Here is a 15,741-nt window from a genome sequence, read left to right on the forward strand (position 1 = left end):
TCGGCTGCCCAGCTCAACAACAGAGCTCACTCCTGTGCATCAGGCAAAACAGAGGAAATCTCCAAGGCAGAATGTTATGGTCCCAAAGGAACTAGTTATTGTTGGTGACTCTATTGTCAGGGAGATGGGGAATATACTATGCAAGAAGGATAAGTGGAACAGGACTAGGGTATGTCTGCAGGGACAAAAGTTGATGATGTTATAGAGCAGATATCTTTTAAGGGCACAAAAGGTGATGGTGTTGTACACTTTTGAACTAATGACATTAACAGTAAGAGATCTGCAAATTTACTCAACAAGTACAGGTCAATGTTGAAAAAACGTTGTGAGATAGCGTTGAATGTGAAAGTGCAGACACGATAGGAGGGAGTATATGATGAGAGCCTTGTCGATAAATTCAGCCCTGGAGAGATTGTGCAAGGCTCAAGGGGTAAAATTTGTTTCAGCCTGATCTGTGATTGTTGATAGGAGAGACTGTTTCGACAGGGATGGGGTACACTTAAATAGAAAGGGTGCAAGAATATTTGCTGATGCTATCGACGCAGTGTTAGGTGGGTCGGAAAACTGCTAGCTTGGGGGGGGGTATACAGAGACAAAGTCTAACAGTGGCCACAGGCAGAGGCAAAAGTGATTCTTGCACTGCTTTGATTAGAATGAGCAGCAGCCTGGAAAGCAAGGTGATGGAGATTTCTAGGACTGTTGGGAGTCATAGTGGAACAATTAATACATCGGCTGTGTTAGAGTAACCAAGAGTAGGAACAGGTGCATATATACTTGCATGTACACCAATGCTAGGAGTATAGTTAATAAATTTGATGAGCTTGAAGTGCTAGTCAAGACATCAAAGGCAGATATTTTTGGGATATCAGAGATGTGATGTCACAGAGATATAAACAGTGCAGAATTGGAATTTGGGGCGTACAATGTGTATAGGAAGAATAGACAGGACAGGAAGGGAGGAGGGGTTATGCTTTTAGTTAAGAAACACATAAAATCTAAGGAAGTACATTCAATAATTGATGTTGGACAATGCAGCGTTGAGTCTGTTTGGTATGAAATAAGCACTAGAAAAAGAAAAATGAGAGTAGGTGTGTGTTATAGGCCTAATGAATCTGATCAGTATAATGAGCAATTGTGCAGAGAAATAGTGGGCCAGTAAATCAGAATGTCTTATAATGGGGGATTTTAACTTTCCAGATATTCACTGGAACTTGTGGGTTGGTCATTTGCACACTAGCAAGACTTTTGTGGATTCATTGGATGACTGTTTTCTACAACAACATGTTCGAGAGGCAACCAGAGAGAGTAATACTCTTGATCTCATTATCAGCAGTGTTTATTCATGCATTAAGAATTTGTAGATAAAATCACCAATGGGTGAAAGTGATCACAATGCATTGATGTGGGAATTACTTAAAGATGTAACTACCATCAAGGCTAAAGGGAAGGGCTTTTGCTTTTGTAAAGGCAACTACAGAGGTCTCAGACAGTTTTTAAATTCTGTAAGTGGGATCAACTGATTATGTTATCAATGTTGAATCCTAAATGGGAAGCCTTCAGCGACTTCATTTTGGAGGATACTAGGCTTTTCATTCCAACTAAGAAATACTGTTCAAGGTTTAGGCCTAAATAGATGCCAGATGAATTAATGAGGCTCGTGGCAGAGAAGAAAAATGTATGAGATGCATATAAAGTATCAGGTGACACAGAAGCCTATGACAGGTATAAACTAGTCTGTAATCAAGTCACAAGGGAGGTTAGGCAGGCGAAGGCAGATTACGAGAAATCTTTGGCAAAGAAAAACAGCAAACAGTTCTTTACTTATGTAAACTCTAGAAGGAAAGGGATGAAACAGATTGGTCCACTTGATATCGACTGTTTGACTGTTGATGATCATGCCCAGGTAGCTGATAAACTGAATGAGTATTTTGCATCTACATTCACACACGAGGAGTTATTCAATGAGTGATGTGCAAGAAGTTTATCAAACGCTAATAGGGAGCTAAGTGATTTTGTAATAACTGAGAGCAAAGTTAAGGAGAAATTGTTGAAGTTAAACATAAGGAAGGAACCTGGAGTGGACAGGATCTATCCAGTTATATTAAAGGAGGCAGCAAAGGAAGTAAGTAAACCCTTAGCCATAATTATGAGAGCTTCCTTGGACTGGACGTGTGCAAATGTATCACCAATTCATAAAGGGGGTTCTCAAAAGGTGACACAATTAACTACAGACCTGTTAGTTTAACTTGTGTTCTGGGGAAAATAATGGAATCACTGGTTAAAGAAGCATTGCAGGATCATCTAGCAAGACTGCAGTAATAGTTAAGACACAGCATAGGTTTGTTAAAGTCAGGTCTTGTCTGATCAGTTTGTTTGGATACTGTCATGTGGTCACAAAGGAACTGAATGCCAAAAATAATTTTGATAGCATATACAGTAAACCCCCGCTATTCGCGGTATCTGTATTCGCGGTTTCGCGTATTCGCAATCGCCGATTTAATATAAAATGAAACCTAAAAAAATGTGAATTTTAAAGCGCCGTGAATATTTTCTGTCATAAAAAACATGGGCGTGGCTAAAATTATCTTTCCCGGTCAAAACAGCGCTCAGTGGGTGGGGGGAGAGGGGTGACAAAATCGCGAGCGTGGATGTTTCTCGCTAATCCTTGTTCAGTATGTGTTATGCGCTTGTCATGGAAGGTTTCGTCGTTTGCTTTTAATGTATATGTTTATAAATTGAATAAATTTATAAATTGATATGCTTACAAAAGTGATAAATCTACCGTTTTGCAGTGTAAAACAGACTTTTTCGAGTGTGTTAACGGAAGAAAGTGACTTTATTTGGACAAGTTCTTTCTAACCCCTACAAAAATATGGCAACGAATAACAAGGGAAATGTGAAAATATCAAAGGTGATGATATTAGCGAATAAAATTGAGTTATTAGACAATTTCTAATGGTGAAAGTGTCTCCTCAGTGGCAAAACATTATAAAATCAATGAGTCAACGGTACGATCAATCAAAAAATCGGAAGAAAAAGTCCGCCGTAGTGTCCATGAAAACGCGCTAATTGCTTCAAAAATTTGCTCTGTAACTCGTGATGTTAAATTAGAAAAAATGGAAAAAGCTTAAAATCTGTGGATAGAAGACCGAACTCAAAATAAAATTCCGTTAAGTTCACTCATCATTCGTGAAAATGCAAAACTCCTTTATCAACACTTTAGTGAAACTGCTGATAGCACTGGCGGGATGTTTTTTTTTGCTAGCAAGTAAAGGCGCTAGTTTGAAAGATTTGTTTGAAATTTCTAATAAATATTACATTTAATATTAAATTGTTTCTTATTTTCATTTCGATGCCATATGCTTGCATACATAGACAAAATTTTAGACTAGTTTTTCTTTTATATTTCATACTTTGGAACGGAACCCCTTTATTACTATGGGAGCCATAACTCAGTATTCGCGTTTTCGGTATTCGCGACATTTCTCAGGAACGTAACCCCCGCGAATAGCGGGGGTTTACTGTACTTGGATTTCGGGAAAGCTTTTGATACTGTTGCACATGAAAAACTGCTATAAAATTTTAGAGGTATGGCATTAAGGGTAAGTTGCTACAATGGATAAAGTGATGATTGAGTGGGAGACGACAGAGAGTGGTAATCAATGGACACTGCTCTTCGTGGACAAATGTTATTAGTAGAGTTTCCCCAGGGTTCAGTGTTGGGCCCATTGTTGTTTTGTATATTTATCAATGATATTGATGAAGGTGTATCGGGTTTAATGTCCAAGTTTGCAAATGATACAAAGGTTGGCAGGGTTGTTAACGACAGTATGCTACTCCAACTGGATCTAGATAAGTTGGGAAAATGGGCTGAGAAGTGGCAACTGAAGTTTAACATTGACAAATGCAAAGTACTGCATATGGGTAGCAATAACCGAAGAGAAACGTACCAACTATGTGGTACTGCACTCAGGGAAGTGGAAAGTGAAAAAGGCCTGGGGGTAATTGTGCAGTCAAATATGAAGTTCACTGAGCAGTGCAGATGGGCTGCCAGGGCAGGTCATGGAGTCTTGTCAATGATATATAGGAATTTTGCTAGCAGGGACAGGGAGGCGATTATCCCGTTATACAAGGCAATAGTCAGGCCACACCTAGAGTACTGTGTACAGGTCTGGAGGCCTCATTTTAGGAAGGATGTAGAGTTTCTAGAACGAGTACAAAAAGAAGGGCAACAAGATTGGTGAGGGGAACAAAAGGGTGCTGTTACCAAGAAAGTCTTAAGTTCTGCAAACTGCAGTGCCTGGAGAGTAGGCACCTGCGAAGTGATCTGATTGAGGTGTATAAGGCCTTGAATGGGTTGAGCAAGCTGAATGCTGATGGGATTCTTCCTCTTGCTCAGACTAAGATCCTGAGGGGACACAGTTTCAAATTGCGGAAAGTTGTTGTTATTTGGTTTTTAGGAGCATTAGCAACTAAGGTCATATTGCTCCGGGATATGCGGTGGTCATTCCCTGACCTTTCCACATCCTCCGTATTTGGTGGTGACGGGCTCGATCCCCGGTCTAATCAAGAAGCATGTGCTATGCACTGCTGCTCCTTCCCACCTGGCTATGGAGGCGCTAATTGCGGAAAGATAGTTGTAGAATAGATGTGTGGAAATTTGCCTTTAGCCAGCGGGTAGTTGATTGGTGGAACAGGCTTCCATTTTTTTTGTGGAAGCTAATAGCCTAAATAAATTTAAGGCTAAGCTGGACAGGCATTTGGAACAAACGGAGGGGTGAAATGGGAGGGTTTTTTTTTTTTTTTTTTTGGCTGATGCTGCATAAGCTTCTTTTCTTGCATCGTATGCATCTACTAATGCTAATGCATTGGATAAAATACAGTAGTGCTGTCGATGTAACATTTATTACATTCTTGTTGAAATCGAATAAAATATACTATGTTATTGCCATCTGCAATATTATACTTAAAAGTTTCTTTATAATTGTTAACATATGTATGATTTTTTTATAAGATGAAAATACTAAAGTGAGGTCAGTGCCAGAAAATGCGTTTTTGAGTTGTCTAGCTAATTGTCCATGATTTGGGAGGATTATTTTTGTGTTTGAAACAGACCATTTTTTTGTTTGTATTTTTCGTTACAAACACAAAAATAATCCTTCCATATCATAGTCAATGATATGATCAAATTAAAGAACTGTAAATAAAAATCAAAATTGAAATAACCTTGAAAATAGGTCCAAAACAGCTGGTAACATGGTCCATCTTCCTGTTAGTTATTTATTTTCTAGATGGAAAGTGCCAACAACAATACCTTCCTTGTGAGATTGGGACAACTTGTTTTCAGAAGAAAGTGTTATGGGAGACATAGTATCACTTGAATATAAGGAGTGCAGAATTTGAATATACTGAGTACAATATGTATAGAAAAGATAGACAGGAGAGGAGGACAGGTTGCAGTTATGTTTATGGTTATGAAGTATATGGAAAGGAAATGCACTGAGTTTACATGGTTAGACAGCGTGAGGTTGAGTCAGTTTGGTGTGACATAAGCACTGACAAAATAAAAATAAGAGTAGGAGTGTTATAGGCCTACTGACTATGACGAGTATAAGAAGCAGCTGTACTGGAAAACCTGTTCAGTGGATCAACTAAAGATGTTACTAACAGTCAATTCTAAATGGGAAGCATTCAGGGATGTTACTGTAGAAGCTACTAGCCTTGTCATAAGAAATTTCCAACTAAGAGATACTGTTCCAAATGGATGTCATATGAACTGATGACGCTTGTGGCAGAGAAAAAAATATTATCAGGTGGTACGGTAGTAGACAAACTAGTTTGCAATCAGATCAATCAAAGGAGGTTAAGGCAAGCTAAGACACAATTATGAGGTCTCTCATAAAGAAAGAAAAGCAGCAAAGACTTCTTTACACATGTAAATACTACAAGGAAAGGGATGAATCACATTAGTTTGCTACAAAGGAATGGTTTCTAACAGGAAGCTAAATTATTTTGCAATAACTGAGAGGAAAGTGAAAGAGAAATTGAAGCTAAATGTAAAAAGATAACTAGGGTGGATGGACCTATTCGATTATTAAGTGAAGCAGCAAAAGAGGTAAGCAAACCTTTAGTCATTATTATGCAAGCATCCTTAGATTCAGGGGAAGTACCAGGGGTTATGCAAATATATCCTCAATTAAGAAAGAGGATGAAGGGTCACATTATTAATTAAAGACCTGTTAATCTGACTTCTGTTCCAAGGAAAGAAATGGAGTCACTGATTAAAAAATAATGCAGGACCTCTAGACATGCAGTTATACTGGAGTCACAGTATGGATTTGTTAGGGGACAATATATTGTCTGACCAATCTGATTAAATACTATGATATAATAACAAAGGACCTGGATGTAAAAATATATTTTGTCATCATATATTTAGATTTCAGAAAAGCATTTTAATACTGTTGCACATAAAAGACTGCTATACAAATTAGAATAATGTGCCATTAGGGGAAAGTTACTGCTATAGATAAAGGGGTAGTTGAGTGAGAGATGACAAAAAATGGTTATCAGTGGTTACTGCTCTTGAATTACTGTTATCAGTGACATCCCCTAGGGTTCTGTGCTAGGCCCAGTGTTGTTTTCTTTATTTATTAATGATATTGAGGAAGGCATATCAGGCCTAATATCCAAGTCTGCGGAGGATATGAAGTAGGGTAGTTAATAATCGTAATCAGGCATACAACTGCAAGATGATCTATAAAAATTAGGCAAATGGGCTGACAAGTTTAACATTGACAAATGAAAGTACTGCATAAGGGTGGCAGTAATCCCAAATCAGCAAACCAACTGTGTAGTACCACACTCAGGGTAGTGGAGAATGAAAAGACCTAGGGGTAATTGTGCAGTCAGATATGAAGTTCCCTGAGCAGTGCAGATGGGCTGCTAGGTTAGCTCACAGGATTTTGTCAATAACATACAGGAATTTTACTAGTATGGATAAGGAGGTGATTAACTTCTTTGTGTAAGGCAATGATTAGGCCACGTCTTAAGTACTGCATACAGATCTGGAAGCTTCAATTTAGGAAGGATGTAGATCTGTTCAAACCTGTGCAGAGAAAAGCAATGAGATTAGTGAGGGGTGCACAAGGGCATCAGTTCTGTAAACTGCAGTGCCTAATGACTAGGCACCTGGGAGGAGATGTGACTGAGGTGTTTAAGGCTTTGAATGGACTGCATAATCTCAAATGTTGATGGGAATCTTCTCTTGCTCAGACTACACACGAGCGGGCATAAATTCAAATTCAGTAATTTGAATTTATACCACCTGCACCATCCTTCCTCTGATGAGGATGGTTGCAGGACAGATGTGTAAAAATTTGCCTTCAGCCAGTGGGTAGTTGATTGTTGGAAGAGGCCCCCCCCATCTGGTGTTATGGAGGTGGATATTCTAAATAAATTCAAGGAAGAACTGGACAAATTATTATTAGAGAGGATGGACAGGTGATGTGGGAAGTGTTGTTATGTGTTTTTTTTTTTTTTTTTTTTTTTTATTGCTAATGCTGTATAAGCTTTATCCTGAAAGAGGCCTCTGAGGTCGGGAAAACTCATATCTAGGAAATAAACTCATACACCGACCATTGAACAAAATTTACTGTAACTAAAATTTTTACAAATAGTATAAAAATATAATATAAAACAAATTATTTACAATAAACTAATGACTGTACATTACGGAATACTAAAAACCGTAATAAAAGATCGTTTACAATAAAATAAGCTAAAATATAAAATTAAAAGTGCTAAAAACCTGGAGCTTTCGAGAGCGTCAGCTCTCTTCTTCAACAGTAATATAACTTTCTGCAACATCTCCTTAAATAGCAGGTTCACGATACTTCCACACGTGGTATTTCTCCACGTGGTTCAATCGGCACATGGTCAGAACCGGAAGCAGAAATGTCTCGGGTACGTGGCAAAGAAAATCGTTCATCCGAATTTAATACAATTGTTTCAAAAATAGGATGAATACGCATGCCTCTCTCTCTATTCATGGTATTCTTACTGGATGAACCAATCCGTAAACCCTCGAGCCATTTACGCTCCCAGTATCCGTGTGCATGATCCAAAATAATAGCGTCCTCTGGGGAGATTTGATGCTGCTTCTCCCAAAAATGCTCGGCCACGGCAGACTTACTGTAATCAGCGGTTCTTATGGCATTTAAATGTTCCCCAGGCGATTCCTAAGCCGTCATTTTGTTTCCCCCACAATCCGGGCATTCTATTCTATAAATAACTCCACTACTGAGATCTTTTGGTATACGGTCTTTGACCTGAGACACAGCTGTGCACAGCCTCCGCCCAGGAAGCTGTACACAGCGTGTCTTATAACCCCGTAAAATTCTTGCCAGATGCTCAGTAAGGCCTGGATAGTAGGGGATGTATGCGGTGGCTACCGGGACGAACGACTCCCTACGCTCGGACATCCCTCTACTATATCTATCCAGGATCCTATGGGGGTATCCACACTTTCTAAGTTCTGCCGTGACTCATACACCGACCATTGAAATTTTGTTCAATGGTCGGTGTATGAGTTTATTTCCTAGATACTTCCACACGTGGTTTTTCTCCATGTGGTTCAATCGGCACATGGTCAGAACCGGAAGCAGAAATGTCTCGAGTACGTGGCAAAGAAAATCGTTCATCCGAATTTAATACAATTGTTTCAAAATAGGATGTACTTTTTCTGAGAGAATCTCAGTTATCGGTTGATTCAACTACTCCTCATCTCAGATGCCCAAATTATTCGCTGTATGATTCCTTTCGCCTCAAAGGTGGTACTTGTGCATATGTCCGTTCTGATATTCCCTGTCAGAGACTTGGCAATTTGGAATTTCCTCTCTTTGATCTTCTCTGGCTTAAAATCTCTCTACCTCATTGTGTCAAATTCATCTGTTGTCTCTACCGTTCTCCCAACTCGACAAATCACTTGGAGCTCTTTGACGTCCTCTCGTTGCAACTTGACTTTCTCCAGTCCAACTCTCCTAACAGTGAGGTAATTTTCCTTGGTGATTTTAATGTTCACAACCCCAGCTGGCTTCCGTTTTCTAGTCACACCGACCCAACAGGTCGAGATGCTGAGGCTTTTGCAATTACTAATGACCTAGCACAGATTGTTCATTTACCTACAAGAATACCGGACAATCCTAATCATACAGCCAATACGCTTGATCTTTTTCTCACAAACAACCCTTCTAAGTACAGGGTCGAAGTGAGAGCTCCTTTAGGCACTTCAGATCACAACTTGGTGATTGTCTCTTCTCCAATGGAACCTTTATCTCAAGGCTATTCCCAACCTCGTGTTGTTTGGCATTACAAGAATGCAAAATGGGATGACCTGCGAGACTTCTTTTCTTCTTTTCCTTGGTCGGATTACTGTTTCCAAATTTCTGATGTCAACGTTTGCTCAGATCGTGTCAGTGAAATTATTCTTGCAGGAATGGAATCCTTTATCCCACACTCCACTTTAAAATCTCGTCCTTTATCTAAACCTTGGTTTTCCAATAAATGTGCTAAGGCTGTCCAAGAGAAGAATGTTGCATATCGTAATTGGCTTGTTCTAATTCTTCAGTTTCATTTTCTGCCTACGCCAAAGCTCGCAACAATTGTAAAGCAGTTATTAATCAGTCCAAACTAGAGTTTGAACAGGCTAACAGTAGAAAACTTGCTTCTTGCCCTAATGGTAGCTGGGCATTCTGGTCTCTTGCCAAAGCTATTGGCCGCAACTTTTGCCCATCTCTGCTCCCACCTCTGTCCAAACCAGATGGTTCTGTTGTCACTTCAGCCAAGGATAAAGCTGACCTGCTAGCATCCCATTTTTCTTCCAGCTCATGTATTAATGATCTTGGTAAAACACCTCCCACCATTCCCAACACACTCCATTCAACGCCTCCTGTGGTCTTCCGTCAAAAGGATATCAGAAGGATTTTGATGAATCTCGATGTTAAGAAAGCTCCAGGTCCTGATGGTATTTCTCCACTTGTTTTCAAAACCTGTGCTCCTGAACATACTCCTATTCTTTGCCGGCTTTTTCCACTTTCTTATTCCAAAGGTGTTTTTCCTTCTGCTTGGAAATTTGCTCATATCCAGCCAGTTCCTGAAAAGGGTGACAAATCCCTCCCATCCAATTATCGTCCCATTGCAATTACTTCTACTCTTTCTAAAGTAATGGAGAAATCAATTAACCGCCAACTCTTAAACTACCTAGATACCTTCCGTCTGATCAACGATCACCAGTATGGATTCCGTCAGTGTCGATCCACTGGTGATATCCTGGCTTATGTTACCCATTTATGGACTAATTCAATGGAAAGGTTCGGTGAAACACAAGTAGTTGCTCTTGACATCTCAAAGGCTTTTGATCGTGTTTGGCATAAAGGTCTTCTAAACAAGCTTCCATCTTATGGTTTGCCAACTGTTTTTAGTAATTGGTTATCCAGTTTTCTCTCTGATCGCTCACTGAGAGTGATGGTTGATGGCTCTCTGTCTTCTAACTTCTCACCTAATGCCGGTGTCCCCCAAGGTTCAGTTCTTTCCCCCACTCTTTTCCTCTTGTATATCAATGACCTTCTTCCATTGACTGGAAATCCTATCCATAGTTTTGCCGATGATAGCACATTGCATTCAACTTTCTATTTTGAGAAAACTTGTCCTGCTCAATCAGCTTCAACTTCTCGAAAATCTGCTACCAATTCCTTAAATGCCGACCTTCAGGTAATTCTCCAGTGGGGCAAAGACAACTTAGTTGATTTCAACCCTTCTAAAACTCAGTCTTGTCTTATATCTCACAAAAAGGATTCTTCTGCTCCTATGCTTATCTTTAGTGACACTCCAATTTCTAGGCAAAAGGATATATCTCTTTTGGGGATTACCCTGACTTCTAATCTCTCTTGGCACAAGCACATTACAAATATTGCTTCCTCTGCATCTAAGAAACTTGGTTTTCTCTTTCGCTCTCGGCGTTACTTTTCTTCCAAACAGCTGCTCACTCTGTATAAATCGCAAATCCGCCCTGCCATGGAATATTGTTCCCATATCTGGGGTGGTGCCCCCAAAACCTCTCTCAGGCTTCTTGATTCCATTCAGAAGAGGGCAGTTAGGTTAATTAATGATTCATCTCTAACAGAGTCTCTCCACTCGCTGTCTCATAGATGCACTGTTTCTGCTGCATGCCTCTTCTACAGATACTTCCATGGGCACTGTTCTTCTGAATTAGCTTCTATAATTCCCGCTCTCTCTTTCAAAACAGTCCGAACACGTGCCGCCACCGGCCAACATCCATTTACTGTCCAACTTCAAACCCACAGAACCAACTTTTCATCTTCCTCATTTATTCATTCAACTGCCGTTTTCTGGAACAACCTTCCTTCATAAGTATTTCCTGAAAATTACAATCTACAGAAGTTCAAGTCCAATGTCAACAAATATCTTCTTTTGTCTTCTCAATCTCCAACCCAAGCACGGTACTAAGTACTATAGGTTCTAATACCTCTCGTGTTTGGGGTTCACATAAAAAAAAAAAAAAAAAGATATAGCTGTATAAGCTTACTTTCTTGCATCATTTGCCACTACCAATATGTATGTCACCAATCAATCATGCTTCAGATTTGAATCTTCAAATCCAAATTTAATAAGAAAATTTGAAAAATAAATAAAATAAAAATAAATAAATAAATACATTTCTTACCACATGTTAAACTGGAATTCTTTACTTTATTAACAATTTTAGCTATTAACTCTTGCTCTGTTCTAAAAAATAAAAATTAAATAAACTGAAATATTGCTGTGAAAAATAAATATTTGTAATTCTTTAAAAGAAATTTTAAATTTAAAGGCTTTCCTTACACTACTGCTTAGTCAGGTATTAAGAGGAGTAACATTCTGTTTCTCTTCTCTGGACAGTAGTGGTGCCAGGTACTATGTAATTTGTTATATGTTTGGCAAAATATTTGGCTCTAATTTTGTGGTATCAGTATGAGTCACATGTGCAAGAAAGCCTATGCTTTTGTTACTCAACAAAAGATTAACACCTAGTTTAAGGTTAATATCTAGTTAAACATGATTTACAAACTCATGCTCTGTTTTCCTCAAAATATCATCTCTATCCAGGTGCCACTATTACATCCTTAATCATTGCTTCCTTCCATAGTTCCCCCAGCTAAGGTAAAGAAAGCCAACACGAGAACGACAAGAAACATCAGATAAGTTACAAGGAAAATTAGTTTCCTGACATCGGACTCTAGCGCTACTCACTCACTCGGTAAACAGATGATAGCTGTTATCAGTCTGGAGCCAAAATCGAGAAGGGTATATTGATTGACAGGTAGGCGTGGAAAACGATGAAATGATTGGTGGTGGGCGTGACAGACGACAGGCTACTGTGTAGTCACTGGTTGGCATTATAATGTGTATTTATGAGTAAAGAATGATGCATAATAGTTTTGTGATGAACGGTAAACAGGTAATAGTAGCGATGAATCTTTTAAAGATGGAAGAAATTTGTAAGGAAAATTAAACGGTGGTTGATTTTTTGATGAAAACTAAATTAATAAAAGTTTTGTTCTGTTCATTTTTATGTTCTTCATTATGCTTTTTCTCATTATTAAAAGCAGATTTTTGGAGTTCATGAGTGTTTTTACTATACTGTTGATTTAGGTTTGGTTACAAAAAAACAGAAAAGGTTTCCTTATATTTTGTGAACTAACCTTAAACGTTTGGTTAGGAAATAATAGGAAAAAAAAAGAAAGATTCTTTATATATATATATAACTGATATTAAATATTAAATCAAAATTAATGCCAATAGCATGGCAAAACTGTTGAGCAAAAAATAATAAATTAAGCATAATGATTAATCAACGGGTAGAAGAAAAAGTGAGACTAAAAATTGTAGCAGAAAATCTGCAAATAATTTAGAAAATCCAATTCAAAATAATAAGTCAATTACATAAAATTTAGCGGCAACCCATTCGTAAGGTGCCAGTTCTAAATTATTTGAAATATCACAAATAGAGACTAAACTAACTACAATAAAATAAAACCAAAATAACAAAAACAGACTGATTATTATGCCCCATATCAATGGAGGACCACAAGGCCAATAATGGTCAGGGAATTGCTGCATTTCAATCGCTAAACAAATCGCCGCAAAGTTGTACCGATCGAGGGACGAGTCCGCCACCCGATCGAACCGCCAATGCAAAGGATTTGAATAGCGGTGGTCCTTAAGCAGTGAAAATTAAAAATATAGAACAGACAGACTAGCACTCCAGCGCAGAGCCACACCACTGACAACGTAAGCTTAATCAGCTTATATAGATAAATAAATAAAATACTATAGATGGTGGTATGGGTGCAGCATTAGCACATCAAACCCACTACTACCATTGTATTTAGCATAATGAAGTAGTTAAAAAATAAAAAATGGTACAAAATATAATACGAAAATTAAGAAAATAAATATAAAGCTATCATTAGAGGTAGCAAAATGCACATTCCTCCACATGATGCTCAATGTATAACTGATATTAAATATTAAATCAAAATTAATGCCAGTAGCATGGCAAAACTGTTGAGCAAAACAGGAGTGCTAGTCTGTCTGTTCTATATTTTTATTTTCGCTGCATAAGGACCACCGCTATTCAAATCCTCTGCATTGGTGGTTCAATCGAGGGATCGGGTGGCGGACTGGTCCTTCGATCGGTTCACCTTTGCGGTGATTTGTCTAGTGAGTAACTTAAATGCAGCGATCCCCTGACCATTATTAGTCTTGTGGTCCTCCATTGATATGGGGCATAATGGTCAGTCTTTTTTGTTATTTTGGTTTTATTTTGTTATAGTTAGTTTAGTCTCTATTTGTGATATTTCACGCAATTTGGAACTAGCACCTTACGAGGGGGGGTGCCGCTAAATTTTATGTAATTGGCTCTAAATTTTAAAATTGGCTTATTATTTTGAATTGGATTTTCTAAATTATTTGGAGATTTTCTGCTACAATTTTTAGTCTCACCTTTTCTTCTCCCTCCCTGTTTATTAATCATTATGTTTAATTTATTATTTTTCGCTCAACTGTTTTGCCATGCTACTGGCATTAATTTTGATTTAATATTTAATATCATTATACATTGAGCATCATGTGGGGGAATGTGCATTTTGCTGCCTCTAATGATAGCTTTATATTTATTTTCTTAATTTTCATATTAATTTTGTACCATTTTTTATTTTTTAAGTACTTCATTATGCTAAATATATATATATATATAGTGAATAGCTATTGAGGTGTTGATTGACGTTATGATATGTGTGTATCTGCACAAGTGTCTTTAAAAATAAAAGTACAGTAATAAAAAAATTTATATTTTGTTAATAAACAATTTATGTGCTAGTCCAACCATGATTCTAAAGAAAAAAAGTTAGGTTTCCCCCTCCATTTCGGGAAGGGTTCAAGCTCCCATGGGATTCAAGTGGAAGTAACCTGACCTTTTTTCATCATTATGGAAAGTGTTCATTAGGACAACTAAAGTGATACTAAACCGGTGTTATTGTGTGTTGTGTTCACGCACCAATCAGTACATCGTTTGCCACACCTACCTGTCAATCAATATATCGTTCTCGACTTTGCTCCAGACCAATAACATCGGTCTGGAGGAAACTGTCTGTTTACCGAGCGAGCAGTGCTAGAGTGCTGTATCGGGAAACTAATTTTCCACGTAAGTTATCCAACGTTTCTCGTCGTTCTTGTGTTGGCTTTCTTTACCTTCGCCATTCCCCTCTACTAATGTAGTCAGACTGATTGGTTGTTAGTCACTTTGCTCTTAGAATTACTTTTATGGATTAGTGATACACTAACACTTCTCTAATCCAAATGAATCTCTCGAAAGTCCAATGTCACACTTATAATCATAATGCTTCAACTATTCATTCTATATACTTTTTACAGAAAAAGTGAACTGTTATTATACACACATACAAAGAATATACTTTCACTGCATGTGAAAGTGTATACAAAGAATCAAAGTACACACATACAAAGAATATACTTTCACTGGTAGCATGAGAATTAAAGCAAAATATCGCTGACTTGTTTTCCCCATGCTAACTGAAAAATGTTTTTCTATGCTAATGTTGTTGTGATATTGTAATTTTTTCAATGATTGAAATCATATTTACAAGTTTAATGTCTGAAAAAATGGATCATTTAATGAAATATAGTGTTGCTAGTAATATTTGTGTTATATAAATTTATATGCACTAATTATTAAAAAATGGCCACCATATGCATTTGCATGTAGATATACAAATGCACACAGTCCAACATCTGCTCATTACAATCTAGAGCAGTGGTGTCCAACATATGGCCTGCGGGCCGGATCCAGCCGGCGATTAATTTTTATAAGGCCCACGCGGAAAGTGAACTAAAACAGCATCGATCGCCACTGCATGTACAGGCATGCAAGTGTCCAGCTCGACTTTTCGAACAGGTACATGTGGTTCAGGGCAGTCATATGTACGCTAAATATAGTCATGTATTTTGATATAGCTTGTTCAGTGCATTGATTTAATTATTAATCTGTATTGAATTAAAAAAATCATTCTTAAAAATTTTCCAAAAGGGGAAAATCGATTTGGAGTGTGCTTTTTTTTGATCCAAGGTGGACTGAAGACTATTTCTTCATTGATTACCATG

The 15,741-nt window shown here is 37.9% G+C and overlaps 1 protein-coding gene across 1 annotated transcript in view; it reads right to left on the bottom strand.

The window, feature by feature from the left end:
- LOC150084675 (uncharacterized) overlaps window positions 1-15,741 on the bottom strand; it is a 284,941-nt gene that overhangs the window by 108,889 nt on the left and 160,311 nt on the right. The window contains exon 11 of the mRNA XM_090376319.1: window positions 11,744-11,805. Coding sequence (XP_090232445.1) covers window positions 11,744-11,805 — 62 coding nt within the window. The remainder of the gene's footprint in view (window positions 1-11,743; window positions 11,806-15,741) is intronic.

This window comes from Mastigoproctus giganteus, chromosome 6 (assembly GCF_048544385.1).
Source record: "Mastigoproctus giganteus isolate SK-2022 chromosome 6, ASM4854438v1, whole genome shotgun sequence".
Lineage (NCBI taxonomy): Eukaryota > Metazoa > Arthropoda > Arachnida > Uropygi > Thelyphonidae > Mastigoproctus > Mastigoproctus giganteus.